At 44.0% G+C, this 14,680-nt stretch overlaps 1 protein-coding gene across 8 annotated transcripts in view; it reads right to left on the bottom strand.

The window, feature by feature from the left end:
- The window catches only part of sdk2 (sidekick cell adhesion molecule 2), a 412,574-nt gene that overhangs the window by 23,945 nt on the left and 373,949 nt on the right, over positions 1-14,680 (bottom strand). For 5 of the 8 annotated variants that reach the window (XM_062970845.1, XM_062970846.1, XM_062970847.1 and 2 more), the window contains 7 exons: positions 14,331-14,429; positions 13,568-13,762; positions 12,387-12,588; positions 11,646-11,749; positions 2,153-2,223; positions 1,436-1,571; positions 636-692 (listed from right to left, as the gene is read on the bottom strand). In XM_062970845.1, the coding sequence (XP_062826915.1) occupies positions 636-692; positions 1,436-1,571; positions 2,153-2,223; positions 11,646-11,749; positions 12,387-12,588; positions 13,568-13,762; positions 14,331-14,429 (864 nt within the window). The remainder of the gene's footprint in view (positions 1-635; positions 693-1,435; positions 1,572-2,152; positions 2,224-11,645; positions 11,750-12,386; positions 12,589-13,567; positions 13,763-14,330; positions 14,430-14,680) is intronic. The other 3 variants (XM_062970848.1, XM_062970849.1, XM_062970850.1) reach the window with 1 other exon arrangement.

Here is a 14,680-nt window from a genome sequence, read left to right as displayed (position 1 = left end):
CAGACTTGAAGACTTAGGTCAACCCTAAGTCTAAAGTTTAGGGCAGAGGCCAGGTAAATGACCTTGAGGCTATGGGCCTCAGTTTGGGGATCGCTGCTCTAAATTGTCTGTTCCACTACATCAGAGGCCAACTGACTTCAGGACCCACCAATTCAGTGTATACTCTGGATCTAATTTTCTACACTGGGTCAGATGATGGTAATCTGGGTTTGGAAGGTATTTTCTGCAATTCCCATATTATGGATAGATCACTACATGGCATAATTTAGACCAGTAGTTCCCAACCTGTGGGTCCCCAGATGTTTTGGCCTTCAACTCCCAGAAATCCTAACAGCTGGTAAACTAGCTGGGATTTTTGGGAGTTGTAGGCCAAAACACCTGGGGACTCACAGGTTGAGAACCACTGATTTAGACTTACGCGGATAGGGGATTTCTGTAAGAGGTAAAACTAATTTAAGCTCTGCTCCAGAAGCTGGTGGATCTGATAATTTTTGGCACCTTTCCTACCACTGAGGGCTTAATTGGCTTCTAGAGGGAAGAAATGATCAGAGCAATGATGGAAGTGTCCCTTAAGTGTGAAGAGAAACCCCAAACACAAGCAGGCACAAATGCATAGTCAATGCACACCCACTTACTGTCCAGCTCATACTGTGTGAGGGAGGCCTCGGTCAAGTTCTTCATGGCATAAGTTGCTGTGGGAGGGCAGGTGGTCAAAAGGGAAAAGCAGTCAATGCAGGTTAGCTACATATAAAGAAACATTTTGACAATGCAAGCAGGATGAACAGACATCACAGATAGGAAGAAAGCAGCAAAGAGAGAAACCTACAACCACAAAAAAGAACATTGAGGAATCCAATAACAAAGAACTGGGAAAGGGGACAAGTACCCAGAGAAAGGGAGATCAGTCACTGGTGCCAAAGGCAGTCAAAGCTGGCTAGTACCAACTGTGTGCATCTGGATAGCTTGACTATAACTTTCATAATGGCTTATTCAAGCACACATTGAAAGAATCCAAAGGAGAGAAAGTTGCCTTCCATGAAAGCTGGCACAAAAGTTGTCATAGCAGAAGGGCTGAATGCTTCGACAGCCTGCTGGGATCAGAATTTTTAGAAGAAGCATGCACGGGGAAGTGCTGCATATTAATCCATGATTTCTTTTTTTGAAAGTTTGTAATACTGGTTTATTACTACAAAGAGGTTCTGGGTAAGCAGTATTTTGTTCTTGTAGGGAGCATCAGAAAAACTGGGTCCACTGACTTTAGCTAGAGACTGTGCTTGGTACTAGGGTTTGTGATTAAAAGGTCGCTTTAGCATGATGGCTGTAGTGTTGTTTGAAAACAATGGACAAAGCAGAGAGGTTTTGTAAGGCTTCTGAGGGTACTGGATTCTGACTGTCCCCGGTTCCTACAAAACTCACTATGCACAATGATACTCACTGGTTAGCTCTGTCCATCTTGCGTTGGGATTGCCAATACTACGTGTGGTGAATCCCCTCATACCTTCATAGGCCAGTTCTCGATAGCGGATACGGAAGCCGAGCAAGATGCCATTGATTTTATCCTCAGATGGAGCCTATTTCAGCAGAAATGGTTAACAAGTCAAGCTCTCACATTCAAAACTTATGCCTCTACACATCTGGCACCTGTGACTGTCTTTGAAGACAACAGGACCTGCATTACTATGCTGAAGAATTTGATTTCATGGCCTGCTGATGCCATTAGAAAGCAGCCTCAGAATCCTTACACTAGGGGGACAACATCCAGGAATGGAGGAGGCTGCTTCACTTCTTTTCCTTACTCTACAGGGAAGGTCACTCATTTCTGATAAGCCAGGGGGGTAAGAACCCATGACCCATTATCAGTTGGATTTGCAGAACTATGCTTTGTGCTTATCATCAGAAATAAAGCATGGAAATCAGAAATACAACTGAATATGCAAACCTAATAGTTTTGTCAGCTTTGTTTTGACCCAACTTAAAACCATAGACTAGGTTGAACCCACTTCAAGATTTGCTGATGTCCAGAAATAAGTACACAGGGAACAATAGAACCATTATCCCTCACAGTAATTTTAAATGGGCTTTCCCCAAGATTGTGAGAATCCCATCACTGTTCTCCTATTGAAAGTTAAGAAGAAAAGTATGTCCACCATACCTGCCAGCGGATCAAGACGGATGTGGTGGTGTGAGGTGTCACTGACAAGATGCTGGGAGCTTCTTCCGGGGCTGAGGGAAGACAAAAGATGGGGTTCACATGATTTGTGCAGGATGCTGAGAAAGAGCAGACTGAGGCAACTTGGAAGATTGCAACAACAACCTTGGATACGAGCAATTACCATTTTATATGATATTTGTGATTGCAAAGGGGAAAGAAAAACATTTTAATGATGGAACATTTCCTTCATGCATAATAACTTGAGTTCAGTTTGTAATTAATTTTTATTATGTTATGCACAGCCAATCCCATCTACGGTATATCATTCTATTATCTTTTCACAGATTGTTTTAGTGTTGCTTAAAGCCCTACATGGTTTGGGTCCAGGTTACCTACAGGATTGCCTTCTCCTGCAGAATCCGGCTAGTGACTGTCACCCAGAGGACATTTTCATTTGTCATCCCAAGACTTTGGAACAATATGCTGGAAGAGATCTGACAGCTAAATCAATTGTCGGAATTTAAAATACAATTGAAGACCTATCTTTTCTGGCAGGCCTCCCCAATCATGAGTTTTGATTTATTCTATTGCCATTATATGTCAATTCTGTATCTGTGTTTGGTATAAGTTTTCATACAGAGCCGGCCCTAGGCAATTTTTGAGTGTAAGCAAGCAGCATTTTGGTGCCCCCCCCCTCCCGAAACCAATCACTGAAAAATAAAAGGTAGAAGGTAGAGGTGAATAGAATATATATGTGATATATATATATATATATATATATATATATATATATAGTCCCTGCATATGTGTTTGTGTGTGTGTATATATGTGTGTGTGTGTGTGTGTGTGTGTGTATACATACACACAATGTGGAGAATATGTGGAAAGGTAGATAGATAAGTAGGGAGCCACAGTGGAGGAACCTTCCCGGGAGCAAGGCCTAATAATAATACAGTAGAGTCTCACTTATCCAAGCCTCGCTTATCCAAGCTTCTGGATAATCCAAGCCATTTTTGTAGTTAATGTTTTCAATATATCGTGATATTTTGGTGCTAAATTCATAAATACAGTAATTACAACATAACATTACTGCATATTGAACTGCTTTTTCTGTCAAATTTGTTGTAAAACATGATGTTTTGGTGCTTAATTTGTAAAATCATAGCCTAGTTTGATGTTTAATAGGCTTTTCCTTCATCCCTCCTTATTATCCAAGATATTCGCTTATCCAAGCTTCTGCCAGCCCATTTAGCTTGGATAAGTGAGACTCTACTGTAATAATAATAATAATAATAATAATAATAATAATAATAAATCATCCCTTGCAATATCCAAGATGGCTCACTGCTACAGAATCTTGGGAGCTGTAGTTTGGTATGGTACCATTATTGGCAGAGAAAGCTAAGCTGTAGGAGTTGAAATCCAATCATATATCCTCCCTATAGAATCAATTATATATGCACTTTTAGCTATGATTTATTTTCTATTTTATTGTGTTGTGTTTTTATTATTGTATATGGCATTGAATATTTGCCTTTGCATTTGGAAGCTGCGCTGAGTCCTTTTGGGGAGAGAGGGCAGGTTAGAAATAAAATAGAATAATAACAATTATTTATTATTATTATTATTATTATTATTATTATTATAAAATATCTGGAGGACTAAAGTTTGCCCATGCCTGCTCTATACTGCACTTTCCAGAACTTTCCAATCACAATCTGCTATTGAGCTGGATACATGATTAAGACATTATTGCCAGCTTACTGAAGTTGGCTGTATATATTTTGGCTGAGGGGGCAGAAATTGCCTTAAAGCCATCTTGTGCAGCTTCAAAACCCCAACACTTGAGAACATTTTTCACTATAGCAAGATATTTCCAAGGTCGTACCCAAAGGGCTTGGCAAATATACCCTTTTTTGAGATTGATCTAAATCAGGCATGGACAAACTTTGGCCCTCCAGATGTTTTGGACTTCAACTCCCACAATTCCTAACAGCCAGTATTTGAGAACACAGAAATGCTGAACCACTCTAAAAGCCACCATGTCAGACTACACAGAGAAGCCACTGAAATCCACAAGAAGCACATGGACAATTTCAACAGAAAAGAGGAAACCATGAAAATAAACAAAATCTGGCTACCAGTATTTTTTAAAAAAAGCTAAAATCGGGACAGTAAATAAAGAACAACACCCAGAAAATGGGAATTCCAGACAGGAAACAATCAGGGCCAGCTAACACCTCCCAACAAAGGATTCCCCCAGGCAGGAAGCAGCCAGGCTTTGAAGCTGCAAGGCTATTCAATGCTAATCAAGGTGACCAATTGCAACATTCACACTTGCCTCCCACAGACAAGAGTTCTTTCTCCCACCCTGGACCTTCCACAGATATATAAACCCCACTTGCCTAGTTTCCCACAGACGTCCAAACCTCTGAGGATGTCTGCCACAGATGTGGGTGAAATGTCAGGAGAGAATGCTTCTGGAACATGGCCATAGAGCCTGGAAAACGCATAGCAACCCAGCCAGTAGGCTGTTGCTGAACAACCTATGAACTTTTAGCATTAAAGGAAAAAATGCCCAGGATTTTCTCACTTTACACAAACTGTTGGCATGTCTGGAGAATAGAATGCTTCTATACCAGGCAAGGGCAAACTTTGCCCATGTCTGGTGTTAGGAACTGTGGGAGTTGCAATCCAAAACAAACTGACAGAAAATTGGGAGTTGTAGTTTGGCATGGTACTGGCTCTCTTCTGCAGGGAAGGCTAGGGACTTTGTAAAACTACAACTCACATGATTACATGGCACTGGATCTGTTGCAATTGAGCTGGTCCAATAATCCTTTCCAGGAGCTCTCCTTGAGATATCTCTTAAAGGGATATCCTCTGGTTCTAAGGACTCCGTTTAAGGAAGGCTTGCCTGGCTCTGGTGTTCCCCTTTAAGCTTAGTTGTAGTTTGGAAACCAAGGCAGGGCGAGGAGAAGGCCAAGCGCAGGCAGGCATGTCTCTTCTCTTCCCTCCCTCCCTGCTTCTCTCTCTCTCCCCCCCCTCTCTCTCTCTCTCTCTGCGACCTCTCAGAGAGAGAGAGAGAGAGGGAAGCAGGGAGGGAAGAGAGAGAGCCATGTCTGCTGGAAGGCTTCAACTGAGCCGGGGGGGGGGGCACAACTGCGCCCCAGGGGACCGTGCGCCCCAAGCGGGGGCCTCACTGGCCTCCATGTTGGACCGGGCCTGTTTTCATATATAGTAGAGACTCACTTATCCAACATAAATGGGCTGGCAGAAAGTTGGATAAGCAAAAATGTTGGATAATAAGGAAGGATTAAGGACAGGCCTATTAAACGTCAAATTACGTTATGATTTTACAAATTAAGCACCAAATCATCATGTTTTACAACAAATCAACAGAAAAAGCAGTTCAATACATGGTAATGTTATGTAGTAGTTACTGTATTTATGAATTTAGCACCAAACATCGCAATGTATTGAAAACATTGACTACAAAAACATTGGCTACTAACAAATTGACTACAAATAAAGATAGAATTGCAAAAAATGAACATACAGTAACAACATTGTTGGAAATTAAATGCGTAAAAACATCAGTCCTTGCTGCCTAGAGAAACAGCTGTGGATCTGGGCGGGAGGCAGACTGCATTGGATTATCCAGAATGTTGGATCAGCGAATGTTGGATAAGTGAGATTCTACTGTATGTATGTGTGTGTGTGTGTGTGTGTGTGTGTGTTTGTTTATGTAATTTATTGTTCATTTGGCTGCTATGTATATGGTGATATTTGGTTTAAACTACTCTTTTCCATCTTTAGTTTTTAATTATTTTACTTTATAATATACAGTAAGACCCCCAAAACCTCAGAAGCCATATCTGTGGTTTCACTTATCCATGCCCAAGGGAAAAATGATCTCTCAAGGAATTTGCTGTGTCCTCCAGGTAATTCAATGGAATACTTCCCCTGGAAGTTACCCATAGGGTTACACTGAAAGACCTAGAAAATTCCTAGAGAAAGTACCTCTCTAGGAATCTCTGGATCATCCAATGCAGCCTTTATGATATATCATTCTGTCATATCGGTGGTTTCATGTAATTACAATTTGATTGGTAATGCATCCCCCTTCAGCCCTTGGATAAAGGAGTGTTACTGCAGTGCACAAACAAACATTATGCATATCTTAGGTAAAGAGATATTTCCTAAGATTTCTCATGAGTTATTGGTTTGGGTTTTGGTTCTGTTGGACTTTGGAAAGTGATTGAGGGTCCGAGTATGTATTGGTAAGTGTAATTAGTTCTCTCAGGAGAGTAGGTTCTAGAACGTTTGAGAAAGATCAGTGAGAAAGGGTGGAATACCTTTGAAGGTTTTTTGAGTGGTACTGTTGGAAGGTTTTTGGTGAAAGTTGTACAGGAAAATGAATCAGTTGGGAACTCATGGGAATACTGAACTTTCTCACCTGTGTGAACTTATGGGGAAGTCGCTTGACCTCGTCTTCTCACAACTTGCTACATTAAATGAGAAGATAGACTACCTCTTCAAAGGGATCTCCCTCTTGGTGAGCAATCCTGGTCAGTGTTACATCGGGAAGGAAGAGGACATTGCGACTGCCACTTCAACCGAGTATAAGTGGTCTTTGACTTCTGATGGGGAGGGTGGGGAATGGCAATCAGAACATAAGGAGGAATTTCTGAAGGAAGATGGGGACGTTGAGAATGAGAGACAGCTTCCTCATGACTACAGGGGAGAAGGGAGGGCTGGGCATAAGGTTACGGATCAGGGTTTAAAAAGGACAATTGCACATGGAATATCTGAGTCTGGCCTGTGCACACTTGACCCAATGCGCCACCAAAAATATTTACCTCAATTAGAAAAATTGGCGTTTGAAATAACAGACTCATGGTTGAATAGGGGCAGATGGACCTCAAGGAGAGCGGTACAGGAGTCCCTCGGTCAAATACTATCTGTGAGCCCAAGTGTAGTCAAAATTAAGTTCATTTCATGGCTACGTAGGGACTTTCAAGCTCAGGACCGCTCCATACGTCTCGTTATCACCTTTGATGATAGCACTTTAATTGAAGCACTTTGGGCGCGTAAACCCCTGTTGAATTCATGGGGTATTAATATTAGGAAGGTATTTCTGGACCCCACAATCCGCCCCTTGATGGCAGGTTCGGAACTGCATTTTCAAGGTACCATTAGTTCCAGAATGGTTAGTGCCCATGTCTCTTTATCTAGGTCCCCTCCACTCTTAGAATCTTGTGTAGTGTCCCCCATTTCAACTCTAGACCCTTCCCAATCCATTCTCGATTCCCGCCCAGAGACATTGCTCTTGTTTAGTCAATCTAGTTCCCCTGACTGCTCCATCATCTCATCATTACAGGATTCATTCTCAGACTGTAAGCAAGATAGAATCCTGAGTAGCTCCCCATTTATGGACAGCTGACTAGGGCATCGCAATGAGAGCTCTATCCTGCCTGTCGCCCTGGGGGGGGGTGGACCGGAGCCTGGGGGAGACCATTGAGGTCGTGTGGGGGAGGAGGAGGAGTGGTCACCTTTATCCCAGGGATAAGCGCAACAGAGTTCTTGCGACCCTGGAGAAGGATAGGAGTGGTAGCCTCCATGACAGTCCCCTCCGTTTGAAGGTCCTGCTATTTAATGCCAGATCCGTCAATGGTAAATCAGCTATCATCCAGGATTTGATCCTGGATGAAGCGGCGGATCTGGCTTGCATCACCGAGACCTGGTTGGATGAGCCTGGCGGGGTAAATCTCGCCCAGCTGTGTCCTCCAGGCTTCGGGGTGCAACAGCAGGCCAGAGCTGGGGGGCGGGGAGTTGGGGTTGCGGTGGTCTTTTGGCAGACAATCTCCCTGGTCAGGTGCGCCATCCCGCAATCTGCAGGTTTTGAGTGTGTCCATCTTAAGGTGGGTACCCGGGACAATTTGGGGATTCTGCTGGTGTACCGTCCACCCCGCGACACGGCAGTCTCCCTGCCCAAGCTGGCAGAGGTGATCTCTGGTGTGGCATTGGTCTCTCAGCGGCTGGTAGTGCTGGGGGACTTTAACATTCATGCCGAGGCCACATTAACTGGTGCAGCTGAAGACTTCATGGCCGCCATGACGACCATGGGACTGTCCCAAGTGATATCTGGTCCCACTCATCAAGATGGACACACACTTGACCTGGTTTTTGTTGCGGCAGATGGTGAGGTCGGAGTGGAAGAGCAAAATATTCTTCCGTTGTCATGGTCCGATCACCACCTGATCAGTTTAAGACTCACTGTGACCTCAAACCTCTGCAGGGGTGGTGGACCCATTAAGATGGTCCGCCCCAGGAGACTGATGGATCCAGATGGATTCTTGAGGTCTCTTGGGGATCTTCCTGTCATGGAGGCTGACGATCCTGTCGATGCCTTGGTAGATCGCTACAATAGCGAGATGTCCAGGGCAATTGACATGATCGCCCCCGAACGTCCCCTCTCATTGCGAAGAGTCACTTCGGCTCCCTGGTTCACGGAGGAGCTGGCAGTGATGAAGCGCTCGAGGAGGGGACTAGAGTGCCACTGGCGGAAAACTTGTAGCGTTTCTGACCGAGCACGGGCTAGAGCCGCTATTAGGGCCTACTCCGCGGCTTTGCGGGCAGCCAGGAAGACCTTCACGACTGCCCGCATAGCGTCTGCAACTAACAGACCATCGGAGTTGTTTCGGGTCGTCGGGGAGCTCCTTCACCCTTCTGAGGGGGGAGGGGCACCCGAAGACTCGGCAACTCGGTGCAGCGAGTTCGCGCACCACTTTGCAGACAAAGTCGCTCAGATTCGCTTCGACTTGGATGCTAGTTTTGTTGCAATGCCAAAAGAGGTAACTGAGGCACCTGTCTGTTCGAACTTGTGGGATTCGTTTCAGCTTGTTCGCCTGGATGACGTGGACAGGATCCTTGGGGCGGTGAGAGTGACCACTTGCTCTGCAGACCCTTGCCCCTCGTGGCTAATTAAATCGGCCAGAGGAGGGTTGGTAGAGTGGTTTGTGATGATAATTAATGCCTCTTTGGATCAAGGCAAATTTCCATCTGTCCTCAAACAGGCCATAGTGAGGCCTATATTGAAGAAGGCCTCCCTTGATTCGGCCATTCTAAACAACTACAGACCAATCTCGAACCTCCCTTTCTTGGGCAAGGTCCTGGAGCGGGTGGTTGCCTCGCAGCTCCAGGGTTTCCTGGATGACACCGATTTTCTGGACCCATCGCAGTCTGGCTTTAGACCTGGTCACAGTACTGAGACGGCTTTGGTCGCCTTGGTGGATGACCTCCGCAGGGAGCTGGACAGAGGGAGTGTGACCCTGCTGGTTCTCTTGGACATCTCAGCGGCTTTCGATACCATCGACCATGGTATCCTTCTGGGACGACTCTCCGGGATGGGCCTTGGGGGCATGGCTCTGTCGTGGCTTCAGTCCTTCCTGGAGGGCCGTTCCCAGTTGGTGAAGCTGGGGGACACCTGCTCGGACCCCTGGCCTTTGACCTGTGGGGTCCCACAAGGTTCCATTCTGTCCCCCATGCTTTTTAACATCTACATGAAACCGCTGGGAGAGGTCATCCGGAGTTTTGGAGTTCGGTGCCATCTCTACGCAGATGACACTCAACTCTACTACTCCTTTCCACCAAACTCCAAGGAAGCCCCCCAGATACTGAACCAGTGCTTGGCAGCTGTGATGGGCTGGATGAGGGCGAATAAGCTGAAGCTTAATCCCGACAAGACAGAGGTCCTCCAGGTCAGTCGTATGTCCGATCGGGGTATTGGGTGGCTACCTGTGCTTGACGGGGTCGCACTCCCCCTGAAGGCGCAGGTCCGCAGTTTGGGGGTCCTCCTGGACTCAGCACTGACGCTTGATGCTCAGGTGTCGGCCGTGGCCGGGAGGGCCTTTGCACAATTAAAACTTGTGCGCCAACTGCGACCTTACCTCGTGAAGTCTGATCTGGCCACGGTGGTCCATGCCTTAGTTACCTCTAGACTGGACTATTGCAATGCACTCTACGTGGGGCTGCCCTTGAAGACGGCCCGGAAACTCCAACTAGTTCAACGTTCGGCAGCCTTGCTTCTAACTGGAGCAAATTATAGGGAGCGGTCAACCCTCCTGCTTAAGGAGCTCCACTGGCTGCCGTTCACCTTCCGGACCCAATTCAAGGTGCAAGTGATCACCTACAAAGCCCTGAACGGTTTGGGACCCTCCTACCTTAGTGATCGCCTCTCCCCCTATGAACCTGCACGATCTCTTCGTTCGTCGGGGGAGGCCCTCCTCTCGCTCCCACCTCCGTCACAAGCACGGTTGGTGGGGACGAGAGAGAGAAACTTCTCCGTGGTGGCCCCCCGGCTCTGGAACTCGCTCCCCAGGGAAATCAGGCAAGCCCCCACCCTGGTAGCATTCAGAAAGAGCTTGAAAACCTGGCTCTTTACTCAAGCCTTTAGATAAAGATTGCTAATCCAGAAGCAATCTGTATCTGTGACCATTCTTGTACCGGTTTGCACCTTTTACCTTTGTCAACTCGATATAGACACAGGGTCTATTCCCATCCCAATTTGCACTTCCAGAATTTGCAGCACTTTATCAGTCACCTTGTGTTTACAATATTTATATGGTGCACCTTACCCAGTCTACTTTTACAATCTCTCAGTTTTAATCCATGTTTTTATTAGTTCTTGTTTTTATTGGCTAATGTTTATTTTTTTTTATTGTGCAAGTTGTTGTCTATTGCTGTGTTTTATACTGCTACTGTTTTTATTTGGGCTTGGCCCCATGTAAGCCGCCCTGAGTCCCCTCCGGGGAGATAGAGGCGGGGTATAAAAATAAAGTTATTATTATTATTATTATTATCTTATAAAACTAGTGGCTGGGTATCAAGGTTGGCAGCGGCCCAGTAGGCACTCTTTCGACTTCACTGCACACTTGTTCTGCCAAATTCTTCTAACCTTCTCCATCTTGCCTGACATTCATAATCTTTCCTTCTCTGTCTTTATCTAACATAGACTTACATTCTTCCAGCAGTGCCTGGCCATGTTACAGCTTTTCAGGTTACAAGCAGCTTTGGTTGAGATTAGACCAGTGGTACTCAACCTGTGGGTCCCCAGATGTTTTTTCCTACAACTCCCAGAAATCCCAGCCAGTTTACCAGTATATCCTGTCATATGGTACCCTCTATTTCTTTTTATTACTGAATTATTACATTAATGGATCAATATAGAATTGTGATGAGATACCAGAAGACAGATACATTCATTCTTTTTCATTTTCATTTTATGTGAAGTGGAAACTATTGTTTTGATTGAGTTAACTATGAATGTAATAAATACTCCCAGGTAGATGGGGAAAGATAATCACTAGGCATGTATACCACAATGGCTTCATTGGCCACGTAATGACTTTCTTATTTCATTATGGTTTCTATGGACAAGAACAATATCTCCTTCTGAAGTATCTCATGATACTTCAGTGCATTCACATACCAGCTTGTAGAGTGGTGAGGGACTCTGACTCTTCACTGTACCCGCTGTCACCAATGTCATTGGTTGCCTTGACCCGGAATTTGTAGGTGGTGAAAGGCTTCAGCCTGCAAGGAGAGCACAGGGTACTGAGCATGGTTTTGGAAATGTCCAGAATAAAAGCAAATCCACAGTTTGTGTTTCTTTCTCCTTCTCAAAGCAATTTATTTATTTCATGTCAAAAGTATTGCATAAAAAAGTATAAAACTGATAAAAATAGAGGGAATACAAGCAGATAAATTAACTTTTGACCAAAAACGGGCAACAGCGACTGCATTGTCTGTAGCTTTATTCTCCAAGCAATTATTTCCTATCATTTTCACTCCCGATCCAATACGCTCTTCTAAGGACTTTAGAAAAATGAAGATTATTTCATGGCTAACTCTGATACCAGGCACAGTAAAAAGACAATGTAAAAGCTTAAGTAAGAGGAAGTTCTCAAGAATAGTAAGAGAGAGACAAAGAAGATATCTCCAAATGTGGAGCCTAAATGGCTTTATTTAGTTATTTATTTTACATCCTGTTGTGTCCTGAAGACTGGGATCTAAGGCAGATATATGATTAAAAAGCAGAATCCTGGATGATCCACTTTGAATCTAACCAGAGTAGATGCATAAAATATGATACTCTGAAGAGCCATAGCTAACGATGGCACCTTTCTTTTCTAATAAATGGCTCCCGATAACCCATTTGTTGTTGTCTCACCTGTTGACTATGAAGGATGTTGTATTGTGGTTGACAGAAGCAGAATGTAGCACCCATTTCCCATCAGGGAGTTCCCGTGTTTGCACCGTATAGTATCGGACTGGGGAGAGACCATCACTCCCTGGCTCCCAGGAGAGTAGCACACTCCTTGCCTTGACATCTTCCTGCAGCACAACTGGCTTACTAGGAGGTTGTGGACGATCTAGTGGAATAAGAAAGTCACAGGTCACCGAAGGAGACAAGCACAGGATGAAAACAGTTGTAGTGACACAGGGGCAAGTTTTGTTATTTTAAATAGCCACTTAGTTGTAGTCTTGTAGTTGAAGATAATATGTGGCTGTGTAGTTTTTAATTTTATATATCTAAAAAATCAGTTGTGTTTTTTGTTTTGTTTCTCTTATGGAAGAAAATTACTTTGTTTTTTAAAAAAGGATATAATTCTTCACCGATTTTCCTTCCAAAGAAAAGATAATTTAGCAATTTTCTCCTTACTGCAAGAAAGTTTTAAAACACTGTGTAGTGAGGCTTTACTCTATATAAAATTCATAATATCTGTTTTATGTAAAAAGCATACAAATTATTTCCCTCCTGAAAAGGGTGGGAGGAAGAATTATAGAGATATATCTAGCTTTTCTCTGACAGGAAGAAAACAGCATGGGGAAAGTGCCTTTGGACCACAAAAATATTAAAAAATAATAAAAATATACAGTCTCCCTGCCATTCTTCTACTTTAATTTGTAATCTGTCAAGCACTTGAAATCTAGTTTTAAAAGTTCCAGGGGGAAAAAACATTACGATTGCATGTCACATATAATTTGGGCTTGAGGTAATACAGTCTTAGAGCCCTTGATACTGCAGTGGATATGTCCCTGCCTTGTATGCTCATGTGTACTTGTGCCACTATCTTTTAAAATTCCATATTAAAAACCCTATTCCTGCATCTAATAAATTATCGTATTACACAGAAATCTGTACCATAGCTGCCTTCTTGATATACTAGATCAATTCATTCCATGTACTTTTTTTTGGTGTGAGTGGACATTACACAAGGTCTATGTCTAGAGGAAGAGCCCAGAATGTTACCATCTTATTCTTTGTCATGTATAACACCACAGTGTCTCTTGTACATTTCTGCATTTCTCAGAAATTCCACATCCTATTTTCCTTCCTGGAAAAATTACCTCTTTTCTCTGTTGTGACCACCAGTGCTTCTGCTGCTTCGCCCCAACCTTTTCGGGTCTGTGCTGTGATACGGAAGAGATATGTGGACTCGGGTCTAAGTCCAGTAGCAGTAAACTGCCGAGCGCTAGGGTTGAGGACTTCCACATTGGCTGAGTTAGCAGTTGTGGTATTGAGGCGGTGGGTGATCTGGTATGCTGCATATAAGTGGAAAACACTGTGATTAGAAAGTGCTTGGGGAAGGGAAAATCATTTCCATGTCCAACCTTAACCACAGTCAAAGGAGAAAATCACAGAATGGCATTTTAGGAAAGAGTAGCCATGGATGTGGCTCACCATTTGAAAGGTGGTTAGGCTACTTGATCTCACTGTAATGCCTCTGATTTTTTAAATTGTGTCAGAAATACATTGAGAATATACTGCAAGTCGTTTCTGGTGTGAGAGAATTGGCCATCTACAGATATGTTGCCCAGGGGATGTCCAGATGTGTAGCCATCTTGTGGGAGGCTTCTCTCATGTCCCCGCATGGGAAGCTGGGGCTGACAGATGGGAGCTCACCCCATCTCACAGATTTGAACTGCTGACTGTCAGATCTTCAGGTCAGCAGTTCAGCTGGTCAAGGGTTTAACCCATTGCATCACTGTAATGACACCGGATGACACTAAGGGACATCCAAAATGATAAAGAAAATACTAGGGAGATAAATGTTGATTCCTTGAACCACCTTGGTCTATTTTTTCTGTACTGGATAGCTGGGGAGCTTACCTAGAATGATACCATTGGGAGCAGCTGGCGGTTGCCAGATTAGCCGTACAGAGGTTGTTCTCACTTCAGGGAAGAGAATGCCCACTGGGGGCCCCGGCACTAAAATACAAAAAGATGAAAGAGAATGTTCAGAAGGTGCTATCAAGGAATACTGATTCTTCACATGTGTACATATACACACTGATACTAAAGGTAACAGTCCTTGCTTTATTTTTGTATCTGTGGATTGGGATTGAGTTTAGGAATCCTGCATGGTTGCTGTTGCTGTTGAAGAACTAAGGCTTTAGTAAAGGAATAAGAAAACTAAGTCACAATTCCTCTAGGGACAAGTGGGTAATTTGCAAGATGTA

The sequence above is a fragment of the Anolis carolinensis genome, chromosome 2 (genome assembly GCF_035594765.1).
Source record: "Anolis carolinensis isolate JA03-04 chromosome 2, rAnoCar3.1.pri, whole genome shotgun sequence".
Lineage (NCBI taxonomy): Eukaryota > Metazoa > Chordata > Lepidosauria > Squamata > Dactyloidae > Anolis > Anolis carolinensis.
The sequence above is the reverse complement of the archived record's forward strand: the minus strand, read 5'-3'. Positions and strand labels throughout refer to the sequence as shown.